Consider the following 17,429-nt stretch of genomic DNA (forward strand, 5'->3'; position numbering starts at 1 on the left):
TCAGTGTGTATGAATTACTTTGCAAGGCACTGGGAAAAAAAACTCTAAGCAGTTTTCAACTCATTTCGATCTTGTATTTGCATACAAACAAATCTGGCAAATGCATGAAATTAGAAGGAGTGCTGCACATGATTAGCAATCAGTGACTTTTGAACAGAAACTTCTTTTCAAATTAAACTCAGTATTTTACACCATGGTTTCTTGATTTGCCCTGCTTTGTCTTTTGCCTGTTTTTTTTTTTTTACTGATGACTTCTATTGTTTAATGTCTTTTATATTCATGCTCTGATCTCTTTCGAAACATTTTCCTTCAACGTCAATCCGATCTGTTTGTCGTCTCTCTCCAGTTCAGGGTATTTAATTCTGGACAAGCCTTTGGACAGGGAGTCTCTGGATCATTATATCCTGATTGTCACCGCCTCAGACGGACGCCCAGATGGAGTAAGAAACTCGGCTATGCCGCACCAATATTAACTGTCTCTCCTTACTTGAGTTGTTTTACAGCCGTTGAGCAAAATCAAATCAAGCAACTGTTGGAAGCAAATTGCTGCGAACGACACCTTTTGTATTATGTAGAAAGAGGGTCATTAAAGGCAGTTTTGGAAATACTTGACATTTATGAAAATAGTAAATTATAGAAAAAAATGTTGAAAAGAACTTAGGAGAAAATATTTAGAATGACTTTTATTGCTGGTTTTCATCGTACAGAGGAGTCTCAACCCTCCTCCTTTTGTCTGCTTTGTTCTGCCCCCTGACATCCACCTAGAGGTTTTTTCCAAATCCTTTAATTCAACAAGTCTCAGTTGTGAATCTTTCCTTTCTTTTTGCTTAAATCTTTCTCTCTCATCCACCTTTTTCTTATGTCACCTTTCTGCTGTAATCCCTGCAAAACTTATCCAAAGTTTTTTCCCCTAACCAGCTCATTCCTGTCTCACAAATACCTTCCCTTCCAGCCATCTGCTTCCACAATATCCTGTACAAACCGGTATGTCTACTGAGACCCTTGTTTTGACTCATTCATCGGCTTTTTCATCAACTCTACAAATGAGCGATGTCTCTGAGCAATCCTTTGGCCAAATCCTATCTTCCTCTAGACACCATGTGTTGCTACATCATACCTCACCACTGTGTGTGAGTACATTGCCTGTGTTTATCAGTGTTGCTCATTAGCTTCCTAATGTGACATCGTCATTGTCTCCCTAGAATTCTAACACACTAAACAGATTTGAAATTACAACTTCTGGCGAGGTGAAAAACAGACCATATTTCTCTCTTTGTTACATCTGTTAGTGAGTGATACTTATCAGGCAGGAAACAAAACTTTTCCTTAAGATTTCTGCTTGTAGCAGATAAATCTGCTTGTAGCAGCAGATAATCTGCTACAAGCAGATAAATCTACTAGATTTACAAGTTCACAATAAGTTTGACCCTTGTTTGACCAGTCAAAGTACGAATGCTGTTAAAGAACCAACTGTGGGCATTTGATCAACAGAAACAGACCAGGTAGCAATGAAGGATGGTGGCGTGGTCTGATGAGTCAAGTTTGATTTAACATCTTGTGAATGGCCGAATGTGTGTCCATTGTTTACCTGGAAAAAATCACCAAGATTCACTATGGTAAAAAGGCGAGACAGCAGAGATAATATGATGGTTTATGTAATGTTCTGTTGGTCCACATTGGGATCTGCCATGCATGATGTCACCTTGACAAGTAAGATCTACTTTTGAGAGTTATAAACAGGGCATGTAATCTTTAAAAAGTTTCACCTCTAATCTAAAAGGATTCTTCAGTTTTGAAACTTGGGTTGGAAATATCAGACTTCTAATCGGTTAACGTCAACCAAAGAACTTTCTGAATATCATTATTCATAAATCTAAAAGCTATACTGATGATGTGCTGCATAAAACCTTCAGATCTTTTGTGTTACAGAAGGTAACTGTTCCCTAAAATATGAATTATTCAAGCTACTTTCACAGAGCCTTGGTTTAGGCAGCACTAAGTATGTGCCAGTCTAGACTGCTGTGTATTTTAACCGTCTTTTGCTTTACCTCAGTAAATTATGTTGATGCTGGTGTTTTGTTGTACCTTAAGGCATTTATTTAGTTTTTTCTTGTGTGTGAAGAAATTAAACCTATCCATCAAAGCATAAAAGGTTATTAGTTCATAAAGTTTAAGATCTTTTTTTTAACAAATTAAAGTCCTCATTATGCTTTGCTGCCAACAACCATGATATCTTCAGGTCACAACAGCAATTGTAGGCATATGTGACATGTAAGTTCTAAGCAAATTCATGAAGAGGATTTACTTGTTGCTTGTCATCTTGGACCTTTGACCTCATCTAGAAATGCTTTGACTCTGAACATAGTTTAAATATTCTGTTTTCTCTTTAAAGAGTTTTCACAGTTGTTGGGTATTTCATCATGCTGTGTATAATTTTAAATCTTAAGAAAAGTGTGTTGTATTACTACAATTGTGTGTTTGTTGACTATAAAGTGTGGATATCAGTGGCGGTGAATTATTTTCCAATATTTTGTTAAAATTCTCATTGCATCTCTGCCAACATATCTTTCAGATGTTTCTATGCCTCCTGTGGAAGGCAAACTGCAGGAAATACTTTTCTAGTTTGGTTCCAAGTTCATACCCCCTGTGGTCACTGTGCACTGGCTGTTTTTTTGCATTTCCTTATTCACCATCTCTTTACCATCTAAACACTGCGTCTCATTTTCATCTCTCGTTTTCCTGCTAAAACCCCCTTTATATGTCTCAACTCTTTGGGGTACATGACTTCAAGGATCTCAGATCTCACTTTTTTCTCCCCTTTCTGATGGAGCAAACACTTTTTTTGAACCGATATTACAATCCTGCCAAGATGCAAGTGGATGTTGGAGAGCAGGGCATCCATTTTATGCCACTTATAAATCACTTAAACTGTCAGTGACTTATCATATATTTTACTATTTTACTACTTTTCTTTTTTTTTTTGCTTTTATCAAAGAGTACATTAAAAAGTCATAAATAATTTTCCATATTTAAAAAAAAAATACATTTGTACCTTGCATTGATCCATGCAGATGTTGGGTGGTTACTGCTTTGCTTCTATTAATTATACTGCTTTTCTCCTCCTTTCTCCATCTACCTGTTAATCAGGCATCGAAATAATTAATTCACTGAAAGTCAAATGATGTATTCTTAAAAACAACGATGAGGACTGTTTTGTTTTTCATTGCAACTCTACAGTTATGAATTTTGGTTAGGGAAAAAGATGCTGAATTTTGAACTGTTCTTACCTTTTAAAACCAACTGCTTCTCTATACCACCATCTTTTTAAGATGATCATAGTGACTGATGCTCTTCACAGGTGGTGTGCGATTTTCTTTTATCCAACTGATCACAGATCACCGGAGGCTTTTCCTCCATCTCACTCTGTGTTGTTAACTTAAGTGCAACCAATCCGCTGCTATCTTTTTTTCCCTGCTTATTTTACTTTGTTAGTTACCTTTTGGTTTCTCTTCCCTTCATAGTAAATCTGTTAGTCAGGCATCAAAATGTTCATCTTCTTCATTAAATAAAATCTCCTCATATGTGTGTCTGTGAATACATGTGGTGATTTTAATGGGATAAAATTCATAATAATGTTCCTGACCTTGTATCATAGACATCCATGCAAAACTGAGTTAAATGGATGGGAGGAAAAGAGAGAAAGATTTCAGAGGTGTTCAAAAACCCCCTATGGTTTTCTGCTTTCCTATAAATAGGTCTTGAAACACATGCAATGTCTCAACCAGTCTCTAGAGCTTCATGATGAGTGCATTATCCTTGAGTCCCAAATGACCTGAAGTTTAAAAAAATGGGTGAAGGAAGTTTAAACATTTTTCTGCTGGGGACTGCATTATATATTGCGTATGAGACAGGGTAGAGTTTGGGAAAGAGAAGAATGGTTTGAACAGGGCAGAGACAGAAGACCATTCAGAGAAAAAAAAACTAGAAAAAGAAGAGCAGAAGACTGGAGCGTAGATGCATTACACTAGTCCATTAATCAGTATCACCCAAAAGGCCTTGGGTTGTCTGTACGTGTTCACACACATACACACCTGTTTGTCTCTCATATTATTAAATGTCCTGTAGGGAGAGTGTCAGACTACAAAGTGCCTAATTGGCTGTTTGGCCTGTGAATCCATCATACTGCCACAGGATGAGAACTATACAAGTTGGTGCATTGAGCCTATTCTACTGTAAAGACGCTGTTTGCTAGATTCAATTTGAACTTTATTGTACAACAGCTTGATGTAGGTAAATGCTTCTCTTGTGAACTTTCCAGACTATGAATCAATCAGCTTTAACCTTTTGCTATTCTAAGGACTCCAAAAATATTCCTAAAAATGATGCCAGTTTCACATTTAAAAACATTTGGGCATGATCAGCAAAAGCAATGTGACTTTTAGCAGAGATGCAAACAGCTACTGGCAGGTTTCAGAGCCTCCTTGGATAATTAAAAATACTTGTTTTACAGTATTTACACTAAAGTATATTAGAGGATATAATTACTTTGCAAACAAGTAGAAATTTTGTTCATGTAATCATTCCATGAAAATGATTTTTTATATCTACAGTATATACATAAAAAAATTAGTTGTTTTTTTGTTATTTTCACCCAAAGTCATTAAGAGCCATTGTGGAAGATCCAAGGGGTCACTGAAGGTTCAGTCCTTGCAGTCCTTAGGAAGGATATAAAAGAGGATGCGCTACGGTGTTTTATTATTAGGTTTAAAAATATTTTCTTTCATCTTCTGGAGCTGAAGAGCTCTTCAATGAATAAAACAGACCAGTTTTTAAAATGTGTGTGTTTGTGTCATTTTGTAGACCTCCACTGCTGTGGTGAACGTGGTGGTGACTGATGTGAATGACAACGATCCGGTGTTCAACTCTTCACTGCCAGTGAATCTCTCTGTCACCGAGGAGCAGAATAACGCCTTCGTTGGACATATCATGGTAAGGAGATCCTCCATTGCATACTTTCACAAGATAAATCCTGGAAGCTAAAAACGACACAATTGCTTCTTTAATGAGGTCCCCGTGTGAAAACAAAGGACATCGATGTGTTGATTTTTTTTCCCGCAAGGCTGTGTACTTGTTTAAGCTTTTTAATGAGCAATAATTTGTTCGTTTAATAATGACACTTGAACAAAAACATGATAATTAAGAAAAATTAATCTGACTGTTTCAACAAGTCCCTGATTGCACAATTTAAAAGCCTAGCAGGGGGGCGAGTCAATGACAGGTTACTTTTGTCTGTATCATTTCTCAAATGACACAGTCCAGCTCGTTTTACAGTGGAAATGGCACAAATCATTTTCTTGGAGTTTTAACCATCTGTTGGGTTTTGATACATTGCTATTAGGACTGATAGGCATAATGTTTGTAGAATGTTGCCTTCTACACACACTCTCATTCTGAGCACATATTTACAAATCTGTGACCATCATTTCAAAGCATTACTCACATAGATTTACAAAGTATTTCAATCTTTAGTAGTGATGGAAGTAAATAAATGCTGTCAAAACAGAAAGTTTACTCAAAATAACTTATGCCAAAAATAGTTTGTGCACAATTAGCTTACGAACAATATCTTACTGCTAAGCAACATGGGAATTTTGAGCAACTATGGTTAAACACACACAGCTATTTAAAGTTCATGCATAGATTAGTAATTTCTCCTAATTTGTCTTCCTGATTTGTACAAGAAAAAGCGTTATATTTGTAGCTCCTGTAGGAATTAACATTTGTCTGTTTTTAACCTACATTAAAGCAAGGTTATGCTAATTTGTTGAATTAATTAGACTGCTAATTCTCCTCAGTGTATCTCCTTCATCATATCTAAAGGAATGAAATAAACAGGTGCACACACTTCACACAAATAGTTACAGTGACTTTAATTAAACCCTCCTGTTACATTCATTTGCTGCGACGACCAAAGATCAATTTTACATAAGTTTGTTTGAGCGTTTGGGTGGAAAGTTTTGCAACTCCATGTATTCTGGAAATAAGCCCTGGTCGTCATTCGCAGGTTTTACACAAAGCTCTGATTGGTCTGCTTGTGACTCTATTGTTGGGGATGGAAAGCTAGGGGCAAGGCACATCACACCTTTCAGATTTTGATTTGTAAAAAATTCTGCAATGAATTCATCTGTTTCCTTTCACTGGACAATCATTTGCAACTTTTTGTTTATTCATGACATAAAACTGAAGTTGAGGTGACGAAGGTGTGGCAACATTTTAAACTTTTTAAATATCAAGTGAATATATAAAATAAATTGCCATTATTCAAAATCATTGCATAAACTGTTTACAAAACATCACTTTCTAGACCTTAAGACTGACTGGCCTATTTTCCATAAGAGACTCCTGGGTGAATCGTACACTTTGATCAGCTCTGATCTTTTAAAGACACTTTATCAGATGTGTGCTTACTTGGATTTACTTCTAGCTTAATATATAGGCTTTGTACTTTGGTGTCAAGGGTTCTTTGATCCATCTGACTCTTTGCCGGTTTCTAAATGTTAATCAGCAGTTCAACACTTGGACTATTCCTGTTTTAAATGTTTGCCCCTTGTACACCCTTGTATAGGATTTTGAACAAGTTGAGTATTAAGTTCTAAATTTAAAAGTTAAATTTCTTTCCTTTATTTTTGAGCACAAGCTTTGTAAATTCAGAAAATGCTTAATATCTTCCACGCACTGTAAATTTTTACTTTCACTCCACTTTTCGGTCTTGGGCCAAATGCAACATCCAAAAGCCACGCCTGATCTGAACAGAGGGCACTTGAAATCATTCCAGTTCTGAACTTCCTGCCTTTCAAGGAACCTTGGACTGATTCCAAAGCAAAACAGACGGCGTTATCCCTCAGCAGGCTGAGAAAGGCACGACTCTGGGCATCAGTCCAAACCAGGGCTCGTACCTGGAGGTATTAACCGTATTTCTGAATGAATTTACAGACGTTACTTTACTTTGGAGATCAACATATGGTAAAGCAGGACAGAATGATCTACAAGGCATTGGAAAGTCTTTGAGTGCCTGAGAAAAAAAAATAAAACAAAATAGAGCAATCCAATGGAGATGAAATACACCTACAGAAGGATGAGGATGATTCCTGACAATTTTTTGAGTAGCAATATGTGTTGCTGTAAAAATGAAAAAGTATTCTACTACTACATGAAGTATCTAACCAATGGAATACTATGAATAAAATGTAACAAGGCAATTTTTTATTAAATTCACCATAATTTGTAAACTAAAGCTATGAATTTGCTTTCATAAATAAAGGTCTACAAACCGAACTGGTTAGGCTAGCAACAGCTGTGCTACAGTGTTTAATACTTTGGTAAACCCAAAGTTAAGTTCTGGATTCCCATGGTGTTAGCAAAAGAAAAAAAAAAATCTGCAGGTGGACTAGCAATAAAAGACAGAGCAAAGAAAAAAGGGAATACCTGACAGGAAATAACATACAGCAGATGTAGACAAGTTCCACATAAGTGTGAGGAAGAGACAGCTTTCTCAAGTTCAAAAGAAGAGGAAAGCTTATCTCTGCTGCACAGACAGTTCCTCCGCTCTCTTCCAGAGATTTTCAAAAAATAACAACGTACTTCTTTATAGTCTGAAAACGTGTCCGGCGATAAAAGCACCTTAAACCAAATTTTAATCATTAATCTATCCAAAGCCTTATTTTACAGGAGAATAAATTACTTTAATTTCAATAATTGAATCCTTTTCATATAAAGGAAAAAAAACCCCAGAAAATACCATTAATTTGAATACGCTGATGATTGCACAAGGTTAGTCTGTCCTCCACTTTTATATGTATAGAAAGGAAAGGGTTTTTTAGTCTTCTCAAACTAAGTGCGGTTATAAAAATTTAAAATGCTGTAGCCTAAATATCCATTTTGTTTTTCTTTTAAAAAATGTGCTATATGCCATATTCATATTAATTCTTTAATGAGTTCACATGTACTTCAAAATGCTTTCATGCCCTTCGAACCAGTTTTTTTGTACATTCCAGTCTCAAACTTCATTGTATTTTTTTGGGACTTTATGTATTAGACACACATAGTAGTGTGTAACTATGGGGAGAAAATAAAGCCAGAAAATGTGGGGTGCATTTATGTTTAAGACCCTTTACGTTAAAAACATAAACAAAAACAGCATAGTCAATTACTTTCAGGAGTTACTTAATGAGTAAATAGTCCACATACAATGTTAGGTAACCAAGAATTGTAACTTTGACCTGAAAACATTTCCTGTGGTGGCTGCATCATGCTGTGGGGATGCTTTGCTGCAGGATGGACAGAGAAGCCTGCAAGAATGTAACTTGATCAATAGAATTAAAGGTTTGGATTATTAATCCTTTCATAAGGTCTGCTCACTTTATAAATATTTTTGGGCAGATCTGTTAAAAGCAATGAGCATGAAAAAATTAGTTCCTTATCGCTGTTCTGACTTTTATCTTAAACTAATTTAAATAAAAAGGCAAATCAAAGCTAATTTTTTGCCATCAATAATTGTTTGAATTCATGTAGAGAAACAATCACATGAACTAACTGCATATAAAATCTATTGCCAGGTCTTCCTTGTGTGTGTAGCTAATGTCAACATGCAAACCTGTTGAAAATCTTTATAGTTCAATTGGTGGAACACATTTGTGTTTAATGACACCAGGGAAAACTTTGTAATTCAGAACTGTGTATAGGTCTTGCAGTTTTCTCTGTATATTAAATTAAAGTCACAGATGCCAACAAAATGTGAAAAAAAGAAAAGAGGTTGAACTTAAAGAAAAAGTGCATTATCACTTGAATGCAGCAGCCATTGTAATTATTGTATAGATAGCAGAAATGTCAGACTTCTAGATTTTTTTTTGTCACTGTGTTGAAAAGCAACAGACATAAGGCCGATTAGACATTATTTTCATTATGTTCTAGGCTTTTAACTGTCTGGTGTTATAATTATACTTCTGAAACTGTGAAAAACATGGTGAAGGAGAGATGAAAGATGAAGGGTTTATTTAAAAGGAGCACACATCATTAGATGCACAGCCAAGAAACTCAAATCACACTGAAGTACTTGACAAGAGGTGAATAATCCAATCTTTGATTCATGTAACTTACTTTAGAAAATATAACGTTATAAAAATCTGGCACTGGAGAAAAGCCCTATGTTGCCTTTTCTGTAGTTTAATATCTGGTGTCATTTTATTTGTCTATTAGGAAAGCAGGAAAAATATTTTCCCTTTATTTTTAGAGATTTTAATTTGTCAAGTAGAGTTAAGCCAACATTCAGAAAAACGTTTCTATGATAAAACATTGATAGCATGTTTTCCATGTGCTTTAAAAGCTATAGAAATTTATGTGAAATTTTAAAAGCAGTCAATATTACATAAATTATAGATTGCCTTGTTTTTCTGCGTGATGCAGGCAAACAGGAGTCACATTAATGATCAAAAATAAAATGGTTCAATAAACAGGCAAGAGTTGATCACAGGAGATGGGGTTTACAGTGGGGATGTTACAATCAGGATGTTTTATTCCCTTGTATCCTTTCTGAGTCATGTTGGAATCAGCTATTGGAGATTGGTTCATTCATTCATTCATTCATTCATTCATTCATTTTGTAAATTAATTCAGAGATCATACTGAAAATGTTGTACAGCAAATCCAAAAAACAAGTAATGACCTATTAAAAGCCAGACAATACTGTTTAAATAAACTTTTTTTTTCATTATTTTGTTCAATTAGCAGATCTCACAAATTGTGACTTTTTTAGAGTGCTGGTGCTGTAAATGACAATATATATTATTTTCATTTTCAGTCTGTATTTGGGGACTTATAAAAGTTGACTTAAAGATATGAGAGCTCAAAAACTCTAATTCAAAAAATGAATGTCACATAAATGCATGGGTAACGATTAAATGCAATGAAATAGTGAAATAGTATGCTTCAATGCATACTTTTCCACCCTACCTATCTCAGTCAGTATTGACCCACTGGGTGTTGCATCACTTATCTTCCTTGATAATGACAGATATTTGATCTCCACTTGAGTTTTTGAGGAAAGGGATTTTATTTCTAAACGCTTGACAGAGAAAGTTACAGTGTTCAGTAAACTCCGATTTTGCTTCTGCTAACTGGACAAAATGTACAGAAAAAAAGTTTCCTGCTTCATAAACTTATTCATGAAGTCCTCTAAAAGAAAATCAAAGTTAAGCTGGAAGAAAGCACTTCAGAGAAAACAAAGACACAAAATATATCAAAAACACCATTGTAAACATCTACAAAATATGCATTATAAAACATCCTAAGTGCCAGCCTTCAAATTTCTTGCTGCTTTTTACCACATGGATATGTATAAAAATAAAATTGTATGTAGTGGCTGTCGCTCAAAAAAGAGTCGTCCTTTAATCAGACACTTCCAAATTCATCCTCAACCCCTCAATTTGGATTCCAAAACTCTTTGTGTTACCTGTTTTTAATGCAAATCTGCATGTGGTACTTTACACCAAGTAAAAACTGCAAGCGGCTTTTAAATCAGCCTCCAGCTTCTCTCCTGATTTACTTTCTGCCTCTATGACTGTCCGCATGTCAATTATCTCCCTTTTCCAAACAACCCATGATAATCACACAAAAGCTGGATGCCCCATTAAATTTCTAACACAGTTTCCCCCCCGGATGGCAATGAGTCACTGAATACAAATCAAATGGAGAGGACTCCTCATTCAGAGCACTGCCAAGACAGTGTCTAATTTCCACTAATTCAGATAATTGCTTCGTGAGATGGATTAAAAGTTTAATGAATGAAAATTGAGGAAATGTACAAAACGGGTCACCGCAAAAGCAAGTTGCTGCATTAAAGCAGAGTAAGTGGATTGTAAATATGAATGGATATGATGATGAGGTTGCTTTTTTCATGAATTTCTAACCATCAGGTAGATTTTCTTGGGCAGTTTTTGTGTTTGGTACCAAATCTGAATAAACATCTTCTACTGCAAACACCAGGAGTAAATGACTTTGTTTTCAATTAATCAAAAGTACAATTATGCAGTAGTTTCATTATCATTTTGCTTTGTATTATCTCTTTTAAAAAAGTATTAAGCATTTCTGCCTATGCTTACGTTCAGTGGACCCCTGGTATTTGTGGGAATTTGAAACAGCAGGCTCACAGAAATAGTCAATATCTGTGAATATTTGGGAGCTCTTTTTAAAATGCCTATACCTGCCAAATTTATTAGTTCAAAAACCAACTATATCCTACAGTATTATGCATAAATACATCTACAGTCTCCTGTACTCTTGGAGCTAACGCCAATCAGCATTAAGACCAATAAATGGCAACTCTGGATTGGCTGCTTTGCACACGGCAGCCAATAGCGAGTCAAGTAGCATTCAGCTTAGGTATCTCAGCTTCTTCTTTGTATTATTCTAAATTTGTGCTACAAAAATAAATCTCTGGATAGGTGGGCTTTCCAGATATATAAATAACGATGCAGTGATTTAGCTGATAACATTTCAACTACTTTTCTCACCTGCATGTTTATCCTTTTTTAGTTTATTTTTTAGTAAAAGTGTGCCCTTCCTGTTTGTCCCTGCTCCTTTGCCATAGGGTCCCCTATGAATCAGATGCAATGCAGAGCTTGCTTTGATTACTGTTTGATGATGAAATGTGGCCGTCACCATTATATTTTTTTCTCGTTTGTCTTAAATTTCATAACCCTGCTCCACCAACTTTAAATACAGCTTGTCCTTATTTTCGTCATCGGTGGACACTATGTGCTTGTTAATTTCATTTTGCTTTCAACGTATTATGAACAATATTGGCCAGCATTTTTTACTGACAATAGAATTACCAACCCCTAAAACCACATCTGAAGCATCAAAGAGCCTTTTCAATTAGTGTCAGACTGCAAGGATCAACAAGGGCTACAACTTGAATAGGTCCTCACAAAGATACACATTTATGTATTTAGTGTAGTACATAGTGTTTGTAACTTAAAAGCAAGTAAAGCAATTATTTTTTAACTCTTCTTGCTTTTGGTGTGAGCAATACCTGATTCAGCCCCGCACACAAGACCGCGCTAATGTGTCTTTTGCTCTGGTCTCATCCATTTTAATGTTGTCAGAGTGCTGATTGCACAGGATGAACATTCAGAGAGGTGGAGAGGAATACCAGCTAGCAATTTGTCACTTTCTTTCTACCTTATTTTACTAGTTGAAAAAGACTATGTGCAGAGGAAATCAGAGTGTGACTGCAGAACAGTTACAGAAGGCTAGCCAGATTAAAAAAGTATAACAAAACGGAGAGGAGGACATTGCACTACATTTTTTATCAAGTTAAAACTGAAAGTACTGCCTCATTAACTTTGTGGAAGTTTAGTTTTTGCTTCAAAATACCTCCAGAATCTCTGGGGGGAAAAGTACAAGGATGGAAGGATAGAGAGCACACATACCAATGTGCTGTCTGATTGAAGCTTGCAATTTGTGTTAGCAGGAAATTACATTAAGAAGATGCTACACAGATTGCACAGTATTGGTAATAAACTTATGTAGTGTGCAATCTGTATAAGTCCCGAATATATTTGGTCTCATTGCTGGCTGCAGATGTATGATGCTACGTCAAAACCTATAAAATGTTTTATTCATTCAAAAAGGGCGAGTGCCAATGCAGCTGTCATACAGAAATTTGATTAAAAAAATAGACTATCAATGAGTCAAATATAGTACAGTTTGCTTTATTGTTGGACAATATGGTATTTGCTGGTCATTATGTGTGTTAGTTTACAGGTGGTCTGAATTGGAGTTTGTAAAGTTAAAACTGTAACACAATTAGTCTTAAGAATAATTAGAGTAATCTTAAGGAACAGAAAATAAAAATGACAGCTTTTGCTGGTTGCATGACCTTGCCCTACTCCCCTCCAGGCTAGATCAGTGGAGCTTAGTGTGTTTTGCATGAGTAAACAGAAGCAGAAAGGTTGAGAATATGCACTTTGCACAATTAATAGGTAAGTGAGTATTCTGACCATATCGTCATTTTTAGGAATATTAGTTTATAGGAAAGTTTTAAATTGTTTGTTTATTATTCTCTCTTAAACAGATGAAAGTATAAAAAAGTGAGATTGAGCAGATATTTCTGCTCAATAAAAATTTCTCTCTTATTGTACCCATATAGATATTCTCCTAAGGAAGTCAAAACATCACTTTTAGTACCTTAGGTTAGGCTTTTATTAACATTTTGGATTAACAGAGCACTTTAGTGATTAGTAAAAAATAATCCTCAAAAATAAGACTTCCCTAATAATTGTGCACACAGTGTAATGATTGCACTCCTGCAGACACACCACAACCCGTGTAGGACCTCCACCAGCTGCATTCTGCACCCCTTCTTTTTCTGTGGTTGAATGATTTTAACCAACTTGAATCTCCAATTAAATGACACTTTAATCACATATTTGTTTGTCTTTAAGAAGTTTCTGGCCTAAATTTATCTGGATACTTGACCACCCTTTCTGGCAGAAGTGGTGCAGTCCATTTAAATTATCAAGCTTCCTGGCACACACTCAGCTTTTAAACATTATCTATGAGTTTTCAATAGAGTCAAGGTCAGAGCCACTCCACAAGCTTCCTCTTGGCCTACTTGTCTAGTAAAACTCTAGTTTGATGTGTGTTTAGTATTATTAGATTGTCGGAACACTAAGTTTCAACCATCTGTTTGAAACTGTCATTGTCGGATGAATGGGAAATGGGTGGGATCTTTCTTATCATAAACTTGCAGATAAACTTGAACATCTTTGGCCACAGTTAAGCAAGTGAAACATTAACACAGACAGAGTAGTTCTCTACCAAGACTTGTGCCTCCTTTAGCTTGACTGAAATTTGCCTGCTTGGATAAACCAAATGTGTCTTTGTGAAAGGTTTTTCACTAAGAAGGGACAAGATTGAGCTATTTGGCAATAATTACTTGAAAAGTGTTGAAGCTGGTAAAGGTGAGGCTTCTAAAACCTTGCTGGTCCAATGACCCAACAGTCAGGTACGGCAGTGGTCACATCATAGTGAGAAAGGATTTTGCCACTATTGCAACACCTAGTGCATCAGATAATAAAGGAAGAAATATGTCTCCAAATAATTTTATTTCATTCCTTTGTGGAGTATCTTTACAAAATCACCTTAACTTTGTCCTCTCATAATCCAGCCATGATACCTGTTGATTCAGGTCTATGTACAATAAGAATTGAATGGTGCTGCCATTAAGTGGTCTGAGCAAGTGACATTCCACTGTGATTATACAGTATAAAGCTGTATTTTTAATTCTGTAATTTTAGTATATTTTACAGAAATATATGAAGTAATTACATTTCAAAGACCTGTAAAGCAATTGCAGCATTGGTAATATAATCTACTTACTTATTGTCTCCAATTATGCCTAATGTTCTGAATCTGCATCAACATTTGATCAATTATGTGTTGTATCCAAAAAAATCTCTTAACTTCGAATTTTCCAGACTGCAAAAAAATTACTTATTTCTTTTATACAATAAAACAAAATGAAACAATTTTAGTTGAGGATGTATTTTAGATTGCATGGACAGTCATGCCAAAAATCCCCAATAAATTCAAATTTGTGAACCCATTTTTTAAACTTGTTTGTTGCATAACTGTCCAAATTGTCCAAAGAAATACAGAAAAGCTCAAAATAAATGACTCCACTGACTATATCATGGCCCATTATTACGCTTGAATGATTGGCCAAAAAATAAGAATGCATGAACACCTTTGACCAACACTGTGGTTTTTTTTTTTGAGTATTTGAGTATAAACTGGAAAACATATGACGCAAAATCCAAAAACATTTTACCACCGTAGTTAGGTGATAGAATAATCTAATAATTGGTAAAAAAAAAAAAAAAAAAAAAATCTTGCAAAACACATATGAGCTAGGGGATGACTTTTACCAAGATTTCAGGTTAGATAATTCACTTTTTCATGGCAGTACCAAGTTTGCAAATCCAAGTCTTACAAATTTGCAAAACTTTAAACCTTCTGACTTAAACTCATGCCAAGAATTAACAGGAATAGTCTCTTCTTGTCAGCTGTACAGCTCTCTAAAGACGTAAATAATTTATTCACTTTGAGCAAGAAGGCAATGTGAAAAGAAAGCAAAATATTTTTAGAAAGCTGTTTTCTTTTTTTGTAGAGTAATAAGGAAAAGGCGAGTTTAAGCCTGACAAAGCATTGAAGCTTTATTGTTAGAACTGCAGAACCTCCCCTGATGGCTGTAACTGACACTAAAGTGGAAGTATCATATTTTGAATGTTAAGCATTAAAAATATGATACATTAAGAATCGCAAAGAATCATATGGATCATATGAATGGATCAGCTGATCATAAGAATCAGCTGATCCAGAATGCTGCTGCTGGCGTTCTCACTAAAACCAGGAAGATAGAGCACATAACACCAGTTTTAAAGTCCCTCCACTGGCTCCCTGTAGCTCAAAGAATAGACTTTAAAATACTGTTGTTAGTTTATAAATCACTGAATGGCTTAGCACCACAATACATTAAAGATCTGCTTTTATTGTATCAACCTTCCAGACCTCTCAGGTCTTCCGGTTCTGGTCTGCTCTGCATCCCCAGAACCAGAACCAAACAAGGAGAAGCAGCTTTCAGCATCTATGCACCACAAATTTGGAACAAACTTCCAGAAAACTGTAAAACAGCTGAAACACTGACTTCTTTTAAATCTCAACTGAAAACCCACCTGTTTAGAATTGCATTTGAAATGTAATCAATTACAAATTTATTGATGTAACTTGACTTAATGATTGATTCTATATTGCATTGCGATTCTGTGTTTGTAATGATGTAAAGCACTTTGAAATGTCTTGCTGCTGAAATTTGCTATACAAATAAAATTTGATTGATTGATTGATAAAAATAAAACCTCTCATTTATAATTACCGTGAAGAAGCTATAGGTTTTTTGCTACAATGTTTGAAAAACATAGTTACAGAATTTCATTAAGAGAGCAGCTGGAACTTTTGGTTTGATCGATAATTCTTTGAGCTTGTTTTGCGGCCAGTGGCACAGAAAAGTGGTGAATAAAAGAATCTGGTAGAGGAATGACTTGATTTAATTAAATTCCTGGAAATTATTTTCCATTGGCTTTTTTTTATTTCAGTTACAATCTGTTTAATTTTTACTTTGTAGAATTAACTAAAGAAACATCACATTGTTGTATTAAAGGTTTAATTTTATGTCCTGACCAAGTAAAAGACTGAGTGCTTCAAAACTGCTGATTCACTTGTGTTTTTAGCAGTTTTTTTTTTTTTTTTTTCTGGCTGTGACTTGCATTAGGCAACAGATCTGGATCTGGGAGCAAACGGTCAGGTCCATTACAGGCTTGTCAACCACCAGACACTGTTTTCCATCAATGCCTCTGGAGCCATCAGGACTGCAGTCCCACTGGACAGAGAGGTCAGAGAAAGTCACAGATTTAGTGAACTTTAATGACTATTGGATTCAAAACAACTGAAAGATGTCACCACTTATTTTTTTTTAGCTGCAGTCTTAATTTTTTTTTCATGACTCTGTAACCTCGAAGGTGAAAGGTCACTATTTCCTGGTTGTTGAAGCCTCGGATGGTGCAGTGGACCCTCGGCGATCCAGGCTCACCCTCTCTGTGACTGTTTTGGATGTGGACGACAACAGCCCGATATTCTCCCAACAGTCCTACAACGTCAATCTACCTGAGAACAGCCCAAAGGACACTGTCATTTTACAGTTAAAGGTGAGTCTCCGGCTTGGCTGGAAAAATAAATTATGTCTAAGTTCATCTGAATAAATTAGAATATGACTGAAATCTTTATATATTTCAGTATTTCAATTCAAAAGTGAAAGCTTTCATACAACGCATATATACTAAATGCAGTGTGACATACTTCATGTGTTTGTTACCTTTGGATATAATGACTGACAGCTAAGGAAATATAAATTTAAACTACTTTAAATATGTTAATCTTACATAAAATCAGTAAAAGGTTTTTAATACAGAATTGTCAGCCTCTAAAGGTTTGTCCATTTATTGTCCTAATTACTGCATCAGTGCTGCGTGGCCGTTAGGCAATCAGTTTTTGGCACTGCTCAGTAAGTGCCGGTTGTTTTACTAATGGCTTTTAGCGCATCTGGACTCTTGGAACAGTTTTTTTCTTCTCTTCTTCTTGGAAAAATTCCTTGGATTCTTTATGGGGTTTAGGCCAGGTAACTTGTGCAATCTGTCTAGAGTAGTTCACAATTTTGGGAGATGAATGAGCCTCTTGACTACTACAACAGTAAAGAGTCCTTATAAAAAGTATTCACGCTCTCTATGTTTTACCCTTTGAATTATCAATCAATC

At 35.5% G+C, this 17,429-nt stretch overlaps 1 protein-coding gene across 2 annotated transcripts in view; it reads left to right on the forward strand.

Annotated features, from left to right (window-relative positions):
- LOC114152078 (protocadherin-15-like) overlaps window positions 1-17,429 on the forward strand; it is a 283,395-nt gene that overhangs the window by 187,567 nt on the left and 78,399 nt on the right. For both annotated transcript variants that reach the window (XM_028029788.1, XM_028029789.1), the window contains exons 21-24: window positions 347-440; window positions 4,861-4,989; window positions 16,391-16,510; window positions 16,638-16,823. In XM_028029788.1, coding sequence (XP_027885589.1) covers window positions 347-440; window positions 4,861-4,989; window positions 16,391-16,510; window positions 16,638-16,823 — 529 coding nt within the window. The remainder of the gene's footprint in view (window positions 1-346; window positions 441-4,860; window positions 4,990-16,390; window positions 16,511-16,637; window positions 16,824-17,429) is intronic.

The sequence above is a fragment of the Xiphophorus couchianus genome, chromosome 10 (genome assembly GCF_001444195.1).
Source record: "Xiphophorus couchianus chromosome 10, X_couchianus-1.0, whole genome shotgun sequence".
Classification (NCBI taxonomy): domain Eukaryota; kingdom Metazoa; phylum Chordata; class Actinopteri; order Cyprinodontiformes; family Poeciliidae; genus Xiphophorus; species Xiphophorus couchianus.